Source organism: Gadus chalcogrammus, chromosome 13 (assembly GCF_026213295.1).
Source record: "Gadus chalcogrammus isolate NIFS_2021 chromosome 13, NIFS_Gcha_1.0, whole genome shotgun sequence".
Lineage (NCBI taxonomy): Eukaryota > Metazoa > Chordata > Actinopteri > Gadiformes > Gadidae > Gadus > Gadus chalcogrammus.
In genome coordinates this window covers 2,399,692-2,421,426 of record NC_079424.1, presented here as the reverse complement: position 1 = coordinate 2,421,426, position 21,735 = coordinate 2,399,692, and the positions used below count along the sequence as shown (strand labels likewise).

General features: G+C 51.7%; 1 protein-coding gene across 2 annotated transcripts in view; it reads right to left on the bottom strand.

The window, feature by feature from the left end:
* Nucleotides 1–1,525: 1,525 nt before the first annotated feature.
* Nucleotides 1,526–21,735, bottom strand: part of iqsec1b (IQ motif and Sec7 domain ArfGEF 1b) — a 22,815-nt gene continuing 2,605 nt past the window's right edge. The window contains exons 2-13 of one of the 2 annotated variants that reach the window (XM_056606077.1): nt 18,588–18,915; nt 16,814–18,222; nt 15,626–15,787; nt 12,792–12,914; nt 10,613–10,779; nt 9,329–9,468; nt 7,559–7,588; nt 6,859–6,984; nt 6,217–6,316; nt 5,824–5,985; nt 4,978–5,157; nt 1,526–1,616 (exon numbers count right to left, since the gene is read on the bottom strand). In XM_056606077.1, coding sequence (XP_056462052.1) covers nt 1,603–1,616; nt 4,978–5,157; nt 5,824–5,985; nt 6,217–6,316; nt 6,859–6,984; nt 7,559–7,588; nt 9,329–9,468; nt 10,613–10,779; nt 12,792–12,914; nt 15,626–15,787; nt 16,814–18,222; nt 18,588–18,915 — 2,941 coding nt within the window. In that variant the 3' untranslated portion in view covers nt 1,526–1,602. Of the gene's footprint in view, nt 1,617–3,005; nt 3,273–4,977; nt 5,158–5,823; nt 5,986–6,216; nt 6,317–6,858; nt 6,985–7,558; nt 7,589–9,328; nt 9,469–10,612; nt 10,780–12,791; nt 12,915–15,625; nt 15,788–16,813; nt 18,223–18,587; nt 18,916–21,735 lie in introns of those variants that run through there. The other variant, XM_056606076.1, reaches the window with a different exon arrangement.

Genomic DNA, 21,735 nt, shown 5'->3' with positions numbered 1-21,735 from the left:
TTTATTGGACGAAGGAAAAAAAAATTGTTCCAAACAAATCAAACGATGATGGAAAAAACAGCTGGGGGGGCAAGAGGCTAACAGACATTCAACCAGCGGAAGAGCGCGGAACATTCTCTGCCGGAGTGCTGTAGAGGAAGGTGTGACCGAATCCACTCCACCACGGCGTCCTAATGTCGAAGGCAACCGTAGAGCATTTGGACCCACTAAACTTCCTACAAAGCTTTACCGGTTTCTTAATAGTGAAACGAGGTCAACTACACTAGAGAGAGTATAATACTGAGTTTGAATTGATGCCATATAGACTGCCATTTGTTCTGTAGTAATAATAATAACTATTGATAATATTATCATTATTTTTACAAAATACTATATGCAACGATATACACAGAGAGAGAAAATATCTTGTGACTAACTTTTTGTAAATGCTTCCATTATTGGCACATTTAGGACTGTTTACAGAGATATCACAGTGTGTACTTTGAGCTACGGCTAGGATAAAATAGTTAGCTTTCGGCGGGCTCGGCGCCTCACCTAGCCAGAACGCGCCCGCACGAGACAAACGCCCCCCCGTGGTCGGTTGGGAACCAGCGCACGCTCACTCGTCTCCCAAGATGTCCGATCGAGGCCCTCCTCGCGCCGCTCCTTCGGGTTCCGTCGTCGGGGGAAACAGTAGTGGTGGTCTTTGTTACTTTTGTGCATGCTCAGCCGTTTCGTTTTCCGGCGGGAGTTTGTCGTCGTCGTGGCAACCACAGGAGCGGCGCGCAGGGAGTCCGCCGTTCCCGCGAAACAAACCGCCGACGCCGACGACGGCGGCGGCGGCGCTGGCGGCAGAGGAGGAGGAGGAAGTGGAAGAAGAATCAGACACAGGGAGTGTTCTGTGTCGGGACCGGCGTGACCGGGCGGGTTCACCTCCCGGAGTCCTCCCTGAGGTCCTCCGGCCCTCACACCACTGTGCTGATGCCGCTGTGTTTGGGTTTGGTGCTGCTGGCCGCCGGAGCCGGGGCCGCCGTCGGGGGCCCGTGATGGTGGGGGCCGTGGGGGGGGCCGTGGGGGGCGCCGTGGGGGGCGCCATGGGGGGCGCCGTGGGGGGCGCCGTGTGGGGGGTGACTCCCATGGCTGCCGTGCCCCTGCCTCTCGTAGGGGTGAGGCGGGTAGGCGGAGGTCGACGGCTGCTGCTGCTGCTGCTGCTGCTGCTGGGGGGGAGGGGGGTGCGTGGGGGCCGGGGCGTGGAAGGGGGGGTGGGGCGGCGGGTGCTTGACCAGGGCGGGGGGGTGGTAGTGGTGGTGGTGGTGGTAGGGCGGGGGGTTCTGGCCCACGTGGCAGAACTGGGCGTGGTGGGGGTGCGTCTGCGGGCCGGGCGGGGGGGCCGGGCCGTCCGCCTCGGAGCGGGCCGTGTGGTGGAGGTTGGTGGGGTGCAGTGTGTGGGAGATGAGGGTGGGGTGGGCCTGGGCCTGGGCCTGGGTGGGGCTGGGGGACTTCACCCTCCGGGGGCCGAACAGGGTGCCCAGCAGCGAGGACGAGTTGGGCAGCGACTGGCCGCTGTGGCGGGACGGGCAGTCGCGGCCGGGCGTGGCCGCGCGCCGCCGCAAGTGGGGGCTGTTAATGATGGAGCCCTGGGGGGAGAGGAGAGTCAGGGCACGGAGCTAGCATCACACAGGAACGCACGCAGCTAGCATCACACAGGAACACACGGAGCTAGCATCACACAGGAACACACGCAGCTAGCATCACACAAGGAACTAGTGCTGCCGCGATTAGTCTGCGTAGTCGACCGTGAAAATTTGTCTACGGCAATTTCTTAAGTCGACGAGTCGTCTTACTATTGACCGCCGGTACCATGATTATGTATGAGACTTTCGCCCCTCAAAGTATTTAAAAATGTTTCAATAAATCATCGAGTATTTGAATACACTTAAAATTCGATGAGTCATCAAAACATTTTTTAATACTTTGCCCATCCAAGTACTTAAATATGTTTTGATCTGTCATTTCATCTAAAATATTGGACGGCGTTTTGTGCGGTCTTAAATTACGCGGATGGTTAGCGAATCGTGACTACTTCAAGGCGTCTTAATCACATCATATAACTCTACGGGGATAAATCGGTTTGCTGAGCCGAACTTAGGTGTTCACATGACAGTTAGCAATTCTGATGATTGACTGACTCCGAACGATGAAGCCCATTAGCGTGCATGTTAATGTACCGACTCAGTGGCTCAGTAGTGTGACACACACAGTTGAGTTAACATGCACTGTTTTCTAACACGCTGCAGTGAACACGTCACACCACAACATTGTAAGACGGTTATTAACAAGATCGGTTTAACTCAAACGACACAAGCACGCAAAACATCAGGTTTAGACCAAAACAGCCAAAACATATCTTAAAAGCCATGCAAAACAGATTATCCTCAGTGTGTGAGCTGTGTGCTTGTTAGATAGAACCTTGTTCTTACTCAGATGTCTGTAATTACCGACTTAAAGGTTGGCAACTGGGAAAAAAAGAAATTCTCTTCTAAGAGATAAATAGTCTTTGTGGCTTAACAGTGTGCAAATAGCAGTATGTCTGGGTGGAAAACAGAGCCTTTGTTTTGATGTATAATTAGCGGAGTAGCTACGTAACATTGGTTATAAAAGTAAATGTATCATAAAGGCGGGATGGAAACGAAGGCGATTGCAGTCCTTCATACTGTGTTACTTCTAAAATAAACTAGGGTTTGGGAGGAAGGCTTAGGTCAAGTACACCACAGCAAGTTAGGTGTCTGCCGTCATGTCATGCTGGTTACACGAGTGCATGAAACAGTGAAAGGGAGAGAGAGAGCGGGAGAGAGCAGGAGAGAGCGGGAGAGAGAGAGAGAGAGAAAGAGAGAGAGAGAGGAAGAGGGAGAGACAGGGACAGAGAGAGAGACAGAGACAGAGAGGGAGGGAGGGAGAGAGAGAGAGAGGCAGAGAGCGAGAGCGAGAGAGAGAGAGAGAGAGAGAGAGAGAGAGAGAGAGAGAGTGTGTCAGGGAGTGAGAGGGGGCCCATTCTCGACAGACGGGACAGATCTCTGGCAGTCAGCCCAAGGCATGCATGGTGACCAAAGACAGGCAAGGCAACAGTCCAACACCAAGACAAAATACACAGCGACAGAAACTAAAACAAACAGAGAGCTAGACTAGCACAGCGCTCCAGCACCACGGCGTGCACAGCCCGGCATGCAATGGCTTCCTACTTACTTCCATATTGCTGTCTAGTGATCCTGCACTGCTGCGTCGCCCACGCTTGCCTGCCCAGAACACGTGACAGCACAGGTTATTAGAGAAACCACATAGCATCCAGGACTAGCGGCTAGGCTAACTAGCGCCACGGATGGCTAGAGGATGGCCAGCACTCGCTGCTAACTAGCTATAGCTAACGGAAGCCTATTGGAGAGCGGTGAGAGGGGAGAAGCAACGGACGCACAGCAAAGCTAATCACTACTGAGCGCTGTGAAAGGGAAGGAGAAGGCAGCAGTGTGTGCTTATACACCAACAACGAAAAGAGCCTGGAGGAAACCTCAGTTTGACATAAATGGTTTGTTTGATCGTTTGCAGGAAGTTTCGTCTCCCAAGCTGTAACTTTCCGTAAGCCCCTGATCAATGTTGCGGTACTGCACTGCAGTTTCACTTCTTAATGAGAACTCCACAGACACAGCTAAGGCAGCTAAACGTTCACTTTTAACGTTCGCATTTGAGTGCTTCAGGTGAACCCTTCGATCTTGATAGAGGCACACACAAATTGCCATCTTCAAAGAAAAGTCCTCCGATTCCAATTACTGTTAGCGAGACAATTAGACCAATAGAGAGATATGTTCAGCCCATGTCGCAGCCAAATGTCCGTTCGTGTGTGTGTGTGTGCGTGTGCGTGTGCGTGTGTGTGTGTGATTTAATGTGAGCCCATATGCGAGATCCCCTCAAGAATGTCTGAATAACCACCACGCCAACAGGACTTCCTTATAAACCCAGACTCCCAAATCGTGTGTCACTCAGTGACCACGTTAAGACCCTGCCACTGACGCTAATCACCACTAGAACACACCTCCATCCATCCTCTCTCACTGTCTCTGTGTCAAGAGCCTCTCAATCCCCCCATCCAACATTCCAATGGTACGGTGGCCTGCAAGGGGCTAACGCTACAAGGAGCAAGCGCTACAAGGAGCTAGCGTCGCAAGGAGCTAACTTCAGCCTCAAGGCAAAGCTAATCACTTGCCAGTCCAGACGGACACACAAGCAGGGTGATGACATCGTCCGACTGAGTGGGACAGAGACAACAACAGTTACACCTATGCAGCCTGCATGCACCTATTCTTCGTTTGACACGTTCCACTACTACTAGGTTAGAAGGCTCCTACATTAAACTGTTCAGTTAAAGGGGCGACATCATGCCACCAGCCGTTCAAAAATCTGCCTTTCCATGTGCCCTAGTGACATCACTAGTGGGCGTGTCCACCCGGAAGTATGCTGGATAGATCAGTCCACCAGCCTACCGGGTGCTCTGTGGCAAACGACATCACTAGTGGCCACGCCCACTCGTGATGTCACTAGTGGCATCACGACATCACAAGTGGCCACGACCACTCGTGATGTCACTAGTGGGCTCGGCCACTTGTGATGTCGTTTGCCACAGTGCACCTGGTAGGCTGGTGGACTGATCTATCCAGCATACTTCCAGGTGGACACGCCCACTAGTGATGTCACTAGGGCACAGGGAAAGCCAGATTTCCGAACGGCTGGTGGCATGATATCACCCCTTTAAATTACAGTAAATCAATTCAAGATAAGCCGTTTTTCGGACAGCTTCTGCTATATAGTCGCTACTACTCAGTTTATAATAGTTGATACAGCAGTGTGGATATCGGGCGGAATCGAACCCGGGACCTCTCGGCCGGGAGCCCAACACCCTCTACACCACGTCACTGCCACTGCCACGGCCGGTGGGCAACGCCGTCTCACCTGCGTCCGACAGGTCTCTCAGGGAGCTACTGAGCGCGCTCCGCTTAAGCCCCTCCCCCATGGCGTAGCTGTCGTCCAGGCTGGCGCGGCTCAGATGGCCGTTCCCGGTGTCCTTCTTGACCCCCGACCCCTGCGACCCCATGATGGGGCGGACCACGCCCTTCTGCTTCTCCAGCTCGGCTGCGGAGGGGACGACAGCGTTAGAGGGAAGGGTATAGGAAGGAGAAGACTGAAAACAGGAAGTGATACTACTACGGGCTGGGCTTCAAGGGGATAATGGAACCACTAACACACGGAACCCCTTGAAGATATGGGGGGGGGGGTCGGTTGAGCTCAGGGGGTAGAGCCGGAGGATGGTAACCAGAAGGTTGCTATTTCGATCCCCCGAGTGTTGAGTTGTCCCTGAGCAAAGACACCTTACCCTAATTACTGTCGCCTTGCACGGTTGACTCTGCTTTGAAGGTGTGTATAAATGGCTGTAAATCGCTCGGGATACAAGAGTCTGCTGAATTAAAATTTACGATATAATTATCATTTAGTCATGAAGCGGATTTGTAAATGACTTAAAAGTAAGGCTTTGAACAATCAAAACCTACAACCAAATTTCCAAAATGGAAAAAATATGAATACATGTTCAAGTTTCTAATGAACAATATCATTCAGGACAAAGCCACTAGACACAGCAGTTATGGCGGACTTTAACAGGACGCCATTTTGGGTAGGCCGGTCGGTTGATCCATCTGTTACAAGCCTGGTTGGCCACTCCCACTTGTGATGTCACTACACGGCCGCCCCCAGACCCAGGGGCCCTAGAAGGGATCCAAGGGGCCCCAGAGCAGAGCTTACACTCAATGCGGTACTTCTCCATCTCCTGGACCTCCGCCACGGACTCCCTCAGGTCGTCGGTGAACTTCTTGCGGTCCTGGGGGTTGGGGGCGTTGAAGTTGATCAGGACCTTGATGTCGGCGCCCGGGACCGCCGACGTCAGCCGCACCCCGTTCGGGTAATCTGGGGGAACCATGGCAACAGTGGCGTGTTTTTATTTGATTTGCCCAGCCAATCAGGAACGAGAAGGGACCGTTGTTAGTTTAAAAAATATCAATTAATTCTTAAAAATAATAACCATGAAATTAATAAATTATAATATCATTTGAACTAAGTAAATACAAAGTTCAAATTATCTTGTTAATTAAAAAAGTTTTTTTTTTTTAACTAAGTAAAAACTCCCAGTTTGCTTACACTGGTTCTCGAAGATGATCACTTGCATGCCGTACAGGGAGAAGGACTGCCTGAAGCTGTACGTGACCGAGTTCCTCTTCTTCTGGAAGATCTTTGTGACCTGTGGAGGAAACCAAGAGATCCTCTTCAGTGTTGCACCGGGACATGGACCCTCTAAGACCCTCACTGTAACCTGAGTTACACTGGGCTTCTGGTCTGGGTTTCCCCATCCGGCATCAAAGAGATGTTATCGCTGTACATGTCATCAGTTCTTCATCAGATAAGGACCCCCAGCTCACCACACCCACATGCCCTGGGCTGCCCCTGGGGATTCTGGGTAACTCCGGCTGGGCCATGAGTTGGCTGTAGTATGGTTATGGACTTTAGCGATGAAGACCATAACCATACTACAGCCAACTCACGGCTTTTAAAGTTGAACCTCTCTTATCGACTTGTGTTCATGGTTCATTCATGTTTTTATGTCCCTCATAAAAGCATTCAATCATTCATGGGGACTTTCATGATCCTATTTTGACTTTCATCTATCTGATCAATTTTTCGTCTTTTATTCTTTTAGAAAGGTTCGATAGAAGTAAGATGCACTATTGATTTCAGTGCGTTGAGTCTTAGTTTCTACTGGTGTGGTGGGAAGGGAGGGCTCACCACCAGCAGGTCGTTGAAGAGGAAGATCTCTCTCTGGTGCACGCCCAGCTTCTGGGGTTTGTTGGGGTCGGGAACCTCGAAGAGACGGCAATAACACACCAACCTCCGGTGGGGCAAGGAGAGGACCTGCACACACGCACGCACGCACGCACGCGCGCGCACACGCACACGCACACACACACACACAAAGACATAGACACACACACACACACACACACACACACACACACACACACAAAGACATAGACACACATACACACACACACAATCACACTCAATAAGATCAGGATAGTCTACACTAGAGTGTGTTCACCCCCCAGCCGAACGACTCTGGGATCAATCCCCGATATCCACAGCCTACCTGTACACTTGAGGAAGATACCCTCACCCCCACTTGCTACGCACTGACCTAGATCTACAATAAATCACACATTTTGGAATAAAAGCTCCTGCTAAATATTCAATGGAAGGGCAGCGTTTATCACTTAACGTCCATTTAAAGTGCCCTGGCTTCTCCTAGGGCTGACTCTGGCCCAGAGTCCTCCCTGGGAATGATACTGGAGGGGAGGAGAGGAGGTGGAGGAGGCATGCAGGTCAGGCAGCCCCCCCTCAGTCATATTTAATGGGAGTGCTATTGGTCCAGGACTCAACACATCGGGTTTGAACAGGACTCAAAGAGATAAGAGGAAGGGATACTTACACAGCCGAGACCGTGGTGCAAAGAGCCAATCTGAGGAGTCAAGCATGATAGAGAGAGAGATGGGGGGGGGGGGGGGGGGGGAGAGAGAGGGGGGGGGGGGGGAGAGAGAGAAATAAATAGAAAGAGAGTTATATATATATATATATATATATATATATATATATATATATAGAGAGAGAGAGAGAGAGAGAGAGAGAGAGGAAGACAGATGGAGAGAAAGAGGACGACAGAAAGAGAGAGAGAGAGCAATAGAGAGAGAGAAATTGAGCGAGAAAGGGAGAGGGACAGAGACAGGGAGATAGAGAGAGATAGTAGAAAATTAGACGAATAGAGAGAGAGAGATTGTGCGAGAGAGATGCAGTTAGAGAGATAACAGTAATAGTGAGAGAGACAAATGGAGAGAGAGAGAGAGGGAGGGGGAGGGAGGGAGAGAGAGACAGAGACAGAGAGAGGAACATATTACTAGACCGTCACCAGTGCACAGGGTTTATTAAAAGCGACTTCCCCATGCTGCAGCAGGAAGCCAGACAGTCAACCAGTCTGCCCTTTATAGGAATCCTAATCCAGCCCCACGCCTCTGATAATGAAACGTGGGAGGGGCCCCGGGGCCCGCCAGGTGAGTCACTTCCTGTCCGCGGGGGGGGGGGGGGGGGTTGTGATGAATAAGTAATGAGCCGATGGAGAGCAGACGCTCCCCGCAGGTCACCTGACTTCAGATCAGTGGGGGGGGGGGGGGGGCGCGGCCGACAGGAGGCGGGAGACCGCAGTGATACGGTTGATTCGATTGGACGGTTGGCTCTTCCTGTGTCCCTCGTTCCAGGCCCCTCTGGTTCTCAGGGGCCCCAGGCGAGCCACACAGCTCGGGGGTCCCGGCTGGTGTGAGATGTTAAATGTGACGAAACGCAAGAGGCATCCGCTCTTGTTAAGGATGCTCTGTGTGTGTGTGTGTGTGTGTGTATATGTGTGTGTGTGTATGTGTGACTGAGTGAGTAAGTGTGCGTGTGTTTGTATGTATGTATTTGTGTATATGTGTCTGCTTGTGTGTGTGTGTGTGTGTGTGTGTGTGTGTGTGTGTGTGTGTGTGTGTGTGTGTGTGTGTGTGTGTGTGTGTGTGTGTGTGTGCGCGTATATGTGTGCGTGTATGAGTGACTGAGTGAGGACGTGTGCATATGTGTGTGTTTGTGTGTCTGTATGTATGTTTGTGTGTACGTGGGTGTGCTTGTCTGTGTGTCTGTGTGTCTTTGTGTGTGTGTGTGTGTGTGTGTGTGTGTGTGTCTGTGTGTGTGTGTGTGTGTGTGTTTGTGTGTGTGTGTCTGTTTGTGTGGCCATGTGTGTGTGTGTGTGTCTTTGTGTGTCTTTATGTGGCCGTGTGTGTGTGTGTTTGCTTAACTTTCTCCAGCTTGTTTTGACAGTGTGGTCCATTGATGCACCACTGCTTGTGTCGGACCGTTGAATAGTACATGGGGGAACAGGAATAGCTTTCCTCAGTGTATGTGGGTTTGTGTGTGTGTGTGTGTGTGCGTGTGTTTGTGTGTCACGTGTGTGTGTTTGTGTGTGAATGTCTGTGCACTTCTGGAAAGACTTAGACAGAGTGGAAAAAGAAAGGGGGAAATAGTCTCGGCCCATTAGACCCTGGAAGGGGGGGGGGGGGGGGGGTGGAGGGGTAGAGGGGATGGAGGGGGTGCGAAGAGGACGGAGAGGGTGGTGGGGGTAGGGAGTGGAGGGGGAAGGGGTAGAGGGGTAGAGGAGGTGGAGGAGGTCTGAACTCACAGGCTTCTTCCCCACGATGAGCTTCTCCACCTTCTGGACCTGGGACACGTGGTCCTCGTTGGTCTTCAGCTCCCGCTTCCGGATCCGCTCGTAGATCCCCACCAGCATCTCCCTGGGGATGTCCTCCCCATCGTCCACCCCTGGGGAGGGGGAGAGAGAGGGGGGAAGGAGGGGGAGAGGGGGGGGAGGGAGGGGGAGAGAGAGAGAGAGAGAGAGAGAGAGAGAGAGAGAGAGAGAGAGAGAGAGAGAGAGAGAGAGAGAGAGAGAGAGAGAGAGAAAGAGAAAGAGAAAGAGAAAGAGAAAGAGAAAGAGAGAGAGAGAGAGATTGTGATTAATGATCATAAGTTATGAACCCAGACTGAAATTTTCCCCTGGGTGTGTCTGAATTCCTGCTTTCAGAGAAACACCTCGCAGGAGTCACAGAGGACCTCACCTTCTCCTCCTCCTCCTCCACATGCTACATTTTAATTACCAAGCCTCCACCGGAGAGTGAAATGAGTTAGCCCTCCCGTCCACCCAGAGCTAATTCCCCTTTGGAGAGAAACCCAACCAGACACTGGCTCAGATCCAACACGCCTCTCACAAAACAAATCTCTAATTCACCCACTAGTTAAGCTCAATGTTTAAATGAAAAGTGGAATGCCATGGGCGGCACGGAGCTTTACTTTGTACCAACGTCTTAATAATACACATAAGTGGAGCAGGGGAGTGTCGCTGTTCAACTCCCTGCTCAGAGGCACAGGGTTCGATCCCCAATGTCCACTGCCTGCCTCTGTGCATCCTAGAGAAAGTCGTATCTCAATTCACTTGGATAACAGCCGTCGTTTGATAAACTCAATAGCCACCAATGTTCACCCGGAGATTGATACCTCAGAGGGAATGGTACCAACAACTCATGAGCGGCGTGGTCGTGCATTAAGGAGGTACAGCAGGTTGGCTGGTAAGCAGGAAGTTGCTAGTTCAATCCCCGGCTCCTCCTAGCTGAGTGTCGAGGTGTCCCAGAGCAAGACACCTCCCCCTGACTGCTCCTGACGAGCTGGCTGTCGCCTTGCGTGGCTGACACTGCCGTGGGTGTTAGTTGAGTTAGTACGTTTTATTTATTTGTCACGTTGTACAGGGCAATGCGTAGGGAAATTCTTATGTACCAGTCCGGCTGTAATTCAACTATATAAAATGCAAGATTATAATGATGATTGGGTGGTCACTGGGTGTGTGAATGTGTGCGTGAATGAGTGGCCACTGGTTAGAAAAAGCGCTCATCATCATCTGAGGGGTTAAAAGTACCTCTCAGGTTCTTGACGAAGTCCTCGAGCTTCATCTTCCTCTCGGGCTTGACGTTGGGGCTGTACATGTCCGTGTTGAGGAGGATGATGGCGAAGGCCAGGATGAAGATGGTGTCCGGGTTCCGGAACTGTCGCACCACGCCCGGGTTGCAGATGCAGTAGCGCTGGCTGCAAGACACACGCGAGAACACACTCAGGTCGGGAGCGACGCATACAACAAATACCTGCACACACACATCACACACACTTATAAACACACACACACGCTCATGCACATCAACACACAGCCTCACACACACACACACACACACACACACACACACACACACACACACACACACACACACACACACACACACACACACACACACACACACACACACACACACACACATAAATACACACACATTCACTCACACACTCACCTTCACCCAACCGACACTTAACTAGGCATGACAGGAAGTACGAGTGAAGACTTTAAGAATGACCCAAGTTTGAACCCCACCTCTGGAGATCTTTATTGGAAACTAATCATTTCTCCAATGACTCCCTCCTCGTTCCACAAGGGGGATCAATACTGACATGGGCGTGCATCTATACAATCTCCTGGCCAGCCATGAGAGTGATGCATCTTCCCCACAGCCCAGATATCGAGACTCAAGATTCAGCGGCTCTTGGAGGTGACCTCTGTGGAGGTCCCATGGATCATATGTGGGGTCTGTTTGCCACTGACGGGGGGCGGCAGGAGCTCAGGATGTAAAGAGGGTTTGGCTGCTAACCAGAAGATTGCTAGTTCGATCCATGGCTCCCCTTAGCTGAGTGTCGAGGTGACCCTGAGCGAGACGCCTCACCCTGACTGCTCCCAACGAGCTGGCTGTCGACCTGCGTAGTTGACTCCGCCGTCAGTGTGTGAATGTGTGAATGAATCCCCTAAATGTAAATGTAACGTAAATGTATATTTAAATGTCAGATGGTCAGTTATAGCGGGGGGACCCCGAGCCTTCAGATGCAGATAACCTCCGTCCTAACACCGCCAGAGACAGCCCTGGCTGGGCTGATCAGAGCTTACTCTCGCTGGCGTGTGACAGCGTTCCACTGTGACGCGATCTGAGGGGGAAATAAACAGCCCTCCAGGGCTCACAATGGGTGTCCGTTCCACCTTTCAAAACCATTTCACGAATGAGGAAGAAGAAGCTGGCACTTGGAATAGTTACACGCCCCCTCGTTACCTTGTGCCAGGTGATGTCATTTTCTTTTCATGCTTTGACATGAGCGACATGTCTTGGAAAAACAATTTGGAATGTTATGCGCTCAGATGTGCTCGGATAACACGCTCGGATAATTCTAGGGCCTGATAATTCTAACATTGGATGAATGTCGCATGGCTATTGGTGCTGCTGCTGTCCATTGATTTTGGAGTTCGATTACACGTCTCTTGACAAAGAGTCTTACAATATGATAGCATGGAGACAAATTGTTGGCAAAAGTGTTGACCCGGTCAGAAAGAAAATCGTAAGCAAAGATGTAGGCATGTTTCTCGTCGTCCAAAACAATAACACATTTTTCCTGAATTGCTAACGATAAACAGTAATGGACAGTAATTATTTTTTCGTACTTGGTGTTCGGGCATTATTTTGACGTGGAGTCGGAGTGAAGGAAAAAGGGCCGACCTTCTTGGCTGATTGAATGCATTGCACTACGGTGAAGGGGAAGGGCCAAAACTAAGACTACTGAGGAGCCGGAGGAGGCTATATCCATGCAGAAGCCAGCTACTGATCTGGCCAATGATACGCTGACGCTGGTAAAATAGAGGTCAAATATTAGGGATCAAATATCAAAAGATGTCCTTCATAATTATGAAAAGATACGTTTCTTATCACCGTAAAATAAACATTTTAACCGACTTGTTCAGTTTTTTATGTCCATGTTTGTAGCATTGCCTAAGCGGGGGCATGAGCAGCGAAGAGGATAGACTCGAGTCAGAACACATCTAGAATGCTGTGCTCAAACCAAGGGCCTTAAACAACCGACACTGACATATTATGGGGCCAGGGTGTGGCACCAGTGGGACTCAAACCGCTAACCCGCGCAGTGTGATCGCCATGCGCCAGCAAATTTAGCCCCAGGCTTAGCGGAGGCCTTCGGGCCGTGTAGACTGGTCTGATGGAGCACCAACCCACCTGTAGGCCTCAATGAGCCGCTCCACTTTCTGGGCCTCCCCCTGCACCCTGATGTGGGCCTGAAACTTCCTCAGGGCCTCGTCAAGCTCCATGGCTGAGAAGTCCATCTCATCCACCACACAGCTGGGAGGAGACAGAGACACAGAGAGTCAGCCGGTCAGACAGCACACATCGAGCACAGAGCAACCGCTCACATGTCTAAGATGAGAGAGTCGGTCTTCCTATACCTTAGAAGCATTACTTTTCCTTGTTGGTTTCGGTTTACTATAATTGTAACGTTTTCTTACACCAAAGATTTTCTGATGTGAGAATGGAATATTAAAATGACAAAACCAAAAACAAAAAACATTATTTAAAGAAAAGCAATTTGTGTAGAGTACACAAGGCAATTCAGCTCACAGACTCGGTCTTACACATTGAAGTTGAGTTGTGTAAGATTAAGCCCCTCCCAGTAAGTAGCTAGGGGACCTTCAGAACTGAAATAACTCAACCTGCTAACTGGCTGTGCAACTGTGAGACGCAACCTAGCGTATCTCTAAGACTCTTGAAAACAAATAGAGTGGTACGGGCTGGCCATCATTTTGTATTTGTAGATTATATCAGTCATAGGATGTGCCTTCATTGATCACATAATTGAATGCATGCAGCATTGACTACAGATAAGAATAATTTCAAGCTACAAACTAGATGAAATGTTACACTTTGTGACTTTAAAGCAATATTTCATCCATTATGCATATTTGGCCTCATATGGTAATCATTTTTTTTGATTTACCAAAATGTCCTGACCCTAATCACTTTCTTTTGGCCGATTAGCATTTAGACCATTTTACTCCACAGAAGCCAATATCAAAAGGGTATGACATGCTTCGCACGATAAGCTAATAAGCTATCAGCCAGAGCAACTTGTGGGAGCAGAAAGGGTGGAATATTGCTTTAATGCAGTGTTTGGGGCGAATCTTCAATCAAACACTTAATCACTCCAACACAATCGCACACAACACACACAGACTGTGAATGAACCATTCTTTAAGTGGGTAGCATATCCCGTGAGCAATCAATAGTGACGGACGAGGACTTGAAGTGGGAGTGGACTAGACTTTCATTTGGTCATGCTGGAGTAGCAAAGGTCAAATGTCCCTCGTTTGGATTCAGAGGCGTGGGCCAAAGCAGTAATCGGGCGTCATGTCATCAATGCAGATCAGCTGTGGATGCTCTGCTTTGCATCTCAGTGAACTTCACTGGAGTTCAAGGGTGGGGGCCGTGGACGGCATCACAAGTCTGGGAGAGGCTGCATGTCGAGCCCTGAGACCACAAACCCCAGCCCGAGTACTCCGCTCAACTACCATAGCTGGACGCCTGGCACCGCCATCGCTAAGAGCAAGCAAAGGCCGATCATCAAAGCCACAGCTCTTCTCTGCTTTGGCACCGCAGTGGTGGTACAAGCTCCCTGCCCGCAGAGTCGCTCACCTGCTTCCAAAAGAGACTCAAGACTCACGTGTTCAAAGTTCACCCTACACTCTGCATAGCCTTCCCCCCCCTCTTTCTTCTGACAAATATACTTATTGTAAGTCGGTTTGGATAAAAGCGTCTGCTAAATGCCCGAAATGCCAATGTAAATGTCCTGTAAAGTTGCCGACGCGGAATATACAGCGCTGTTGAGATTCCGGAGCTAAACGATAAACTGTCATCACTCGGACAGACGTGTGGCCATGATGTCATACTGCACGTGTATGGGTCTGGGGGGGTCAATGAAAGGTCAGTGGGAAAGGGGTTGATGTTCATGTTGTTGTTGAGATGTGCCCCTCACCTCCTAGGAGAACAACGATTCTGCCAGTGATGAGGCATGTCAGCGTTTTGTCAAGTCTGAGCAGCTGATTTGATGCAAAGCAAAGCAGCTATTACAGGCTGCAAGTGCCACTTAGGTGGACTTACGTGACCCATATGTCTTCCTCAGCAGTCCCTCTGGAAGTATGTCTGGTACGTAACAGCGTAATCAGAGAAGTCTCAATCACTACTAGAGTCACTCAACATTCACATATTCAGTCATTAGTTTCAGTGGGCTGGAATTTAACTCATCAGGATATACAGACTGGGAATGAGCATGGATATAAGTCAGATTCTAAACGGGTCGAAGAACGTTGTTTTATCTGCAGTGCCCTCAAGAGAATCGATACCCCAAACGGACCAAATACTTAAACATCAATTTACCTCAGCAGATGGCTTTTCCCCAAAATAAGTTAGAGTTGGGGTTGGATAATCAGAGAATACAATGAATACCGGAGCGGGAAGCACACATTTAAGTGATGCTCGCCCCTGTGTCTCCTCACCGGCGTGCATGGAGCAGCAGGAATAAACAGGCCTTTTTATTCTGATTTGATATTCTCTTGTTGGATTTGCACTCTGCTTCTGCTGCTCTAACACAGGTTCCGATTCCCCCTTCCAAGATGAATAAAGTGTTCTGTCTAGGGGTACGTTAGGGGCCAGTTTGGGGGTTTAGAGTTTGTATTCTTCAGTGTGGATTTGTTTGTCTCATTGAAAGGATAAAAGCTATTTTGCAAAAGAGCTGGCAAAGACAAGAAGCAGCATGCAATCATTCAAATAAACCGACACAACACACAATTGAAGACTGGAAACTTAAAACGTTAATAAACAGGATTCACATGGAACAACACCATTTGAATCAGTGAAGCTGTGATGAGGACAACAGGTCAAAAAATTTGCAGGGAGGGTTAAGGGGTTAAGGTTACTGGGTTAGGGTTAAGGGGCCGAGGGTAAGTGGAATACGGTGAAGGGGGTAAGGGTTAGGTTAGGGTTAGCTGAGGGTCACTTACTCCAAAACGTCCCGGTTGAACTGCTTCTGTCTGTTGCCCAGGAACTCCCCAATCATCTGCCTGCTCAGGCCCTTCCTCTGCAGCAGGAAGTGGGCGACGCCCACAGGGGTGTCCGGGACAAAGTTCCTGTCGATCAGATACTGGACCCCCTTCTCTGGCTTCCTGGAGACACAGCAGGGGGGGGAGGAGGAAGAGAGGGAGACAGCAGGGGTCAGAAAAGAGACAGTCAAGAGGACAGGAGGAGGGTAGGCACTTCACATCTGTGATCACGTCTGTGCTCTTGTTACCCCGGGATTAATGTTACCCCGGGATGAATGTGATCCAGAGAGGGAGGAGGGTAAAAACGGGGAATGGGATGTGGGCACTGAGTGACTGTGTTTATGCATAGGCCTAGTTTATGCATAGGCCTAGTCTGTCTTTCTGTTTGTGTGTATGTGCGTGTGTGTGTGCATGTGTGGGTGTGAGATTGCGTGTTTGTGTGTGTGTGTGTGTGTGTGTGTGTGTGTGTGTGTGTGTGTGTGTGTGTGTGTGTGTGTGTGTGTGTGTGTGTGTGTGTGTGTGTGTGTGTGTGTGTGAGTGTGTGTGAGTTCGAGCGTGTGTGTGCGTGTGTGTGTGTGGGTGGAAAGGCAGTTTTTTCCCTCCACTTGCCTAATGACACATGTTGATTAAAAGGAACATAATGTCTGGTTCGGAGGCAGAGCAAATCCTCAATCACCTCTGATTAAAGCAAAACAAACTCCATGTTGCAGACCGACATTCTCTCACTGCACGCGGTCGGAGCAGCACTCACTTGTATAAGAGAATAGCCAGGCGAGACGGTCCACACCGAAGAACCGCACGTAAACACCCAACCATGTGATAGCAGGCTGGTTAGTGTGGTGGGCTGGCTTGCTAGGCTATCATATGTGGCCTCCACCTGCTTCTAAACCACCCTGTCTCTGTGTACACCGTCTCACCCCTCTGTTTTCACTGCGGGTGACGACCGATGGAGAGAGACCATGTATTCACTGCGACTAAAACAACAATTACGGCCCTGATGCTCTCGAGCCTCAGTAAACAGCAATAAAAACGCGCAGGCTGGTTCCTGTTTTCACAAAGCCGCCCTCCTCCTCCTCTCTGATCTCAGCCCCTTGTCGGTCATGTGATCTCAGCAGGGGGGGAGGGGGAGGGGGGGGGGGGTCTACGTACTTGTTGAAGAGGTTGAGCCCGATGCGGTAGTGCCGCTTGCGGATGATGTCGTTGCTGAAGGCGGGCGAGTCCCAGCTGTTGCGCGTCTCCTTGTGGTACGTCTGCTTGCTGAGTGTGTGCTCCCGGAGGCTGTCGCGCGACGAGGACTCGGAGCTGCAGTTGATGGTGTCGTTGGAGTTGGACGTGCTGTTCACGCTGTCGTTGTCCCCGTCCGAGAAGTCCGACTCCGACTTGCTCTGCCGGTTGGCCGTGCCGTTGATGGCGAGGTGTCCCTCCAGCTGCCGCGCCCGCTGGTGGTGGTGCGCCGCGTGGTGGTGGTGGTGGTGGTGGTGGTGGTGTCGGGGGGCGGTGACGGCGGCGGCGGCGGCGGCGGTGACGGCGGGGTCCTCGTCCCCCCGCGGCGGCCCCCGCGGGGGCAGCCCCCCGTGCTTGGGGCTGCCCTGCTGGCTGCCCAGGCTCCGCTCGTAGGCGTTCTGCCGTTTGAGCGAGCCGCGGTCCGAGCGATCGCTCAGCTCCACCGAGCTGTCGCTGGGCGGCTCGATGGTGAGCAGCGGCAGGTGGTCCACGCGCGGCCGCTGCTCCCGCTGCTCCTGCTGCTCCAGGGAGGGCGTGCTGCGGCAGCTGGTGTCCGTGTCGCCCTTGGCGTCGTCCTTGCTGTGCACCAGGGACCAGTAGTCCTGGGAGGAGCCCAGCGAGCGCAGCCGCAGGTCCGACTCCGTGCTGGACGGCCGCTCCCCCGACTGGGTCAGCGCCAGCGGCGGGGATAGCTCCTCCTCGTCGATGTAGAGCGTCACGTCGCTGTACGACGCCCGCATCTCGTCCAGCTTGCGGGGCTCCGAGGACAGCGAGGACGGCTTGGTCTGGTAGCTCAGGAGGTGGCCCAGGTCCCGCTCGGGGTCCGGGCGGGACCGCAGCGGCGGCGGCAGGGCGTCCGAGGGGCCGTCCTCGCCGTGCAGGCTGCGGCAGTTCAGGGCGTCGTCGATGGACTCGGCCAGGGACTTGACCTGCCGGGAGAAGGCGTCCTCCAGCTCGGTGATGGCGTCGGTGAAGTCCGTCTGGGCGGTGGGCGCTTTGGGCGGGACGCCGCCGCCCAGGTCCCCCCCGCCGCCCGCGCCGTGCTCGGCCGCCACCAGAGCGCCCAGCTGGCCGCCGGCGCCGCCGACGTCGTCCGTCAGGGAGACCTGCTTGCCCTCGAAGTAGGAGCTGTGCACTTTCTCGGGCCCTTCAAAGGAGAACTGCATTCTCATGTTGGACAGGACGATGCGGCGGGACATGCGGTTCTCGGACATGGAGCTGCGGAGACGCTCGAAGTTCTTGTTCATCTGGTACTGGCGGAAGGCCGTCTGGATGGTGCGGGCCGCATGGCGCGTGATGAACCGGCCGCCGTATTTCCTCTCTAGCATCTCCACCTGCGCAGAGGACAGAGAGAGATGAGGAAGGGTTGAAAGGACACCGCCTACCAGCCTCCGCCTCCTCCATATCCTCTCCTCCTCCTCAACCTCCACCTTCAGTGTCTCCTCATCCTCATCCTCTTATCACCCCCTCCCCCTCCAGAAATGAGTGAAGTTCAAATGATACCAACTGCCTGCCTTCCATCCCCTTCACCACCTCCACCTCCTCCACCGCTCCTTCCACCTCCACCTCCACTTTCAAACCACCACCTTCCCCTTTGGCCACTCGGCTCTTTAACCACCATCTCCCCGGCCATCTTCACCTCCACCTCCTCCACCTCCTCCACCTTCAGCCCCAACCACTCAACCCACCCGCTCCTCACCTGTTTGTCCTGGAGGTCGGCGGAGAGCTCGTAGCTCTCGGAGAGCGAGCGGGAGCGTTTGATGGCCTCCTCCTCCGCCTGCTTGCGGATCACCGACTGCGAGGGCTGGAGCTTGGGCCTGCGGGGCCGCTGGTGCCCCGGCAGCACCACGATGTGTCCGTACAGCTGCCCGCCGACGCCGACGCCGACGCCAACGCCGCCGTCGTCCAGATGCTCCAGGGACCGGGGTCCCACGTCCCGCTGGTGGTGGCTTACGGGGACGCAGGCGTAGCTTCCTCCGGGGCCCAGCGAGGGTCCGGCCTCACCGCCTGCAGCATCACCTTCCACGCTGCGCGGGGAGAGGGGAGGGGAACACAAACGCAAGGAGACGTCAGCAAACGACAGCGGGCTGGGGTCCGGTCGGTCAGAGCTGCCTGCAGCGGAGACAGGAGTCGGCGTGGTTCGCTCTAGAGGTCTTCTTCCGCCTGTGCTAGAGTGTGAGTCATGTGAGGCGCGACACACCCACGCTGAACTTTGATCCCCTCCGCCGGGTATAAAGACCGGAGAGAGTATTTATGGGAGCAGTCAGAGGGGCGGCAGACAGTCTTACTGCGGCGTCCACTTTAGAAGCATGATGTAAAACTCTAAATAGTGCTTGATACACGCCTGGATACGTTCCACACACAGACACACTCGCATACACACACACACACACAGATCCACATTCAAGGTAACCCCTTGATTGATCAAGCAAATTGACGTGACATAATATATTATATATTCCGGGTTCAATCGGCTTTGCTGGACCTCACAGCAAACTAAACTGACCCTTATGCAACACATAAATACGACACTGTAGTATCAATACCACACTGTTTGAGCTCCCGGCATTGTGGCGCCTCACTGCCACTTCTCGATGGCCCCATGCAGAACTAATTGTCATAATCTGCTCACTTGCTCCCCGCCCCATAAACTGCCGTGATTGGCTAAGAGGGTTAAAGTGCACCGTGCCACGGTTGCCTGTCGACAGCTGAGAACCAGCTAGCCTTGAAGAATAAAAGCTCCTTGATTGTAAAACAAAGCTAGCGGCCGGATTAGGCTCAAGTGTAATTCAGTGAAAGTAACAAGTGCTGCATTGAGTCTGTGGAGCGGAGCTAAAACGCTCACAACAAACCTGGGAACCGTGAAGGAGATTCAAACGGACAACTCGGAAAACAACAGAGATGGAAGTAGAACCGTTTGCAAGCTGTGTCGCCTCAGGGACTCTCAGAGAAGCTTCTTGTGACCGTGATTCCTGAAAGTAGGGTCAATATGAAAGACGTTCCTTCTGAGAGCAGGGGATTCCGAGAATGCAACAATAGCAGGGTGGGAATGCCCAGAAATTGTGTTTCTTTTACTTTTGTTTCTTGCTAATTCCTTCATATTCGATCTCTACCCTGTTATGGCCTGCCAGAAACTGTTGCTTCCCAAGCACTTTCACGCAATGGATTTAAAACAGGAATGAAGTAGTATTAACCTTGTGTTGTACATTTGGATGGTAAAGTGGTTAAATGATTCATGAACTATATTGTAAATAGGAACATCTTTCAATGTCTTTCCCACTCGCTCACTGGCATCACCAGACGTCGCCAGACGCACAGTACACACACTTCACGGCAGGCCTCGCCTCGCCTCAAGGCTCACTGGCCTTCGAGGTCAAGCGCTCCTTGCTCTGAGAACCAGACCGGTCTAAGTTTCAATCTCTCCAAAACGTTTCCACATCACATCCGCCTTCCTGCTGAGACAGCGAAAAAGGCCTTCTTCAAACCGACGGTTCCCACGCAGAAGGAGTCGTTTATCTCTACCCAAGGATGTGAGGCCAACACCAGTCCCGTCCAACCCACACGGAATGCCCCGACGCTGCCTACAAACACGTTGTTTTCTGCTCTTTGTGCTGACGAAGGGGTTTAAGGGGTAATGCGGTGATGGTTACTTGTGTGGTCTTCCACTTCACATCCCAGTGATTGCTCTCTTCTGGCGGTTTCGGTTTCGAACTTCACAATAACAGCGCTTGTGGTGAATCGCAGGCAGCCAAACAAATGCGAAAACTAGTTGCGAGGACGGCATCCATAATGAATGATGTAGCTGTGCAGAGCTTCCCAGCATTCCAATTAAGGCAGTGTGTTCACAAAACAACCAAGTGTCTTTAGAGGTTGTTTCAATATTGTTCCTAACCGCGAGGGCTCCACATACCAAAGCGGAACACGGGTTATAGTCTTAATAGCAGCATCCCTACTTCCTGTCAAGTCAATTCCTGTGAACACTAGTTTAGAAATCTATTCCGGTTTAGACCGGAGTATTCGACGCAGAGCTGCCGCCTCTGCCCTCCTGGGAACTCTTACTTTCACAGCTCCATTCCGAGGTCCATCAATTACACATTAATTATTTTGGTATAATTTGAACAAGAAAAAGTCTGGAAGGTTGTCATGGCGTTTCTGTGATAAGGGGGGCTGCCATTGGCTCTTTAAAAGATGGTATTACTCACAGTTCATTTCCTCTAATCTCCCCGAGGAGCTGAGGACTATCTGCGGCGGAGAGTTGGAGATAATTGTCCGGAGCTGTTTCATTTTCCTCACATTTGTCATGTTCCACCGGGGATCAACCACTACCTTTCCATCGGCGGGCAGCGGCTCTATCTCCGATCTGCCGCCCACAATGATAAATGACTCCCCGAAACGGGGACATAAATCTAATATAGAGAATATGACCGGCCTGTCAAACAGCCGCCGTGTCACTTTGAAGCGTGTCAGGTTTGATACACCCCAATAAAATAACAACAGTCCACCGCCACGGAACCGCAAATAAATGGAAAACGCCCGACAGACAGACGGACGCAGTCATGGTTTATTTTAGATGATGGAACGCCGTCAATACCGGGTCCAACATATTTAGGGAATCTGCATTTAGAACCAAAAACTTTACAAACGTTTACACCCAGTGACTCATGACCCAATCATGTGTGACACACACACGCACACATGTGCAAACACAGACACACACACACACACACACACACACACACACACACACACACACACACACACACACACACACACACACACACACACACACACACACACACACACACACACACACACAGGCACATAGAGACACACACCCACACATGTGT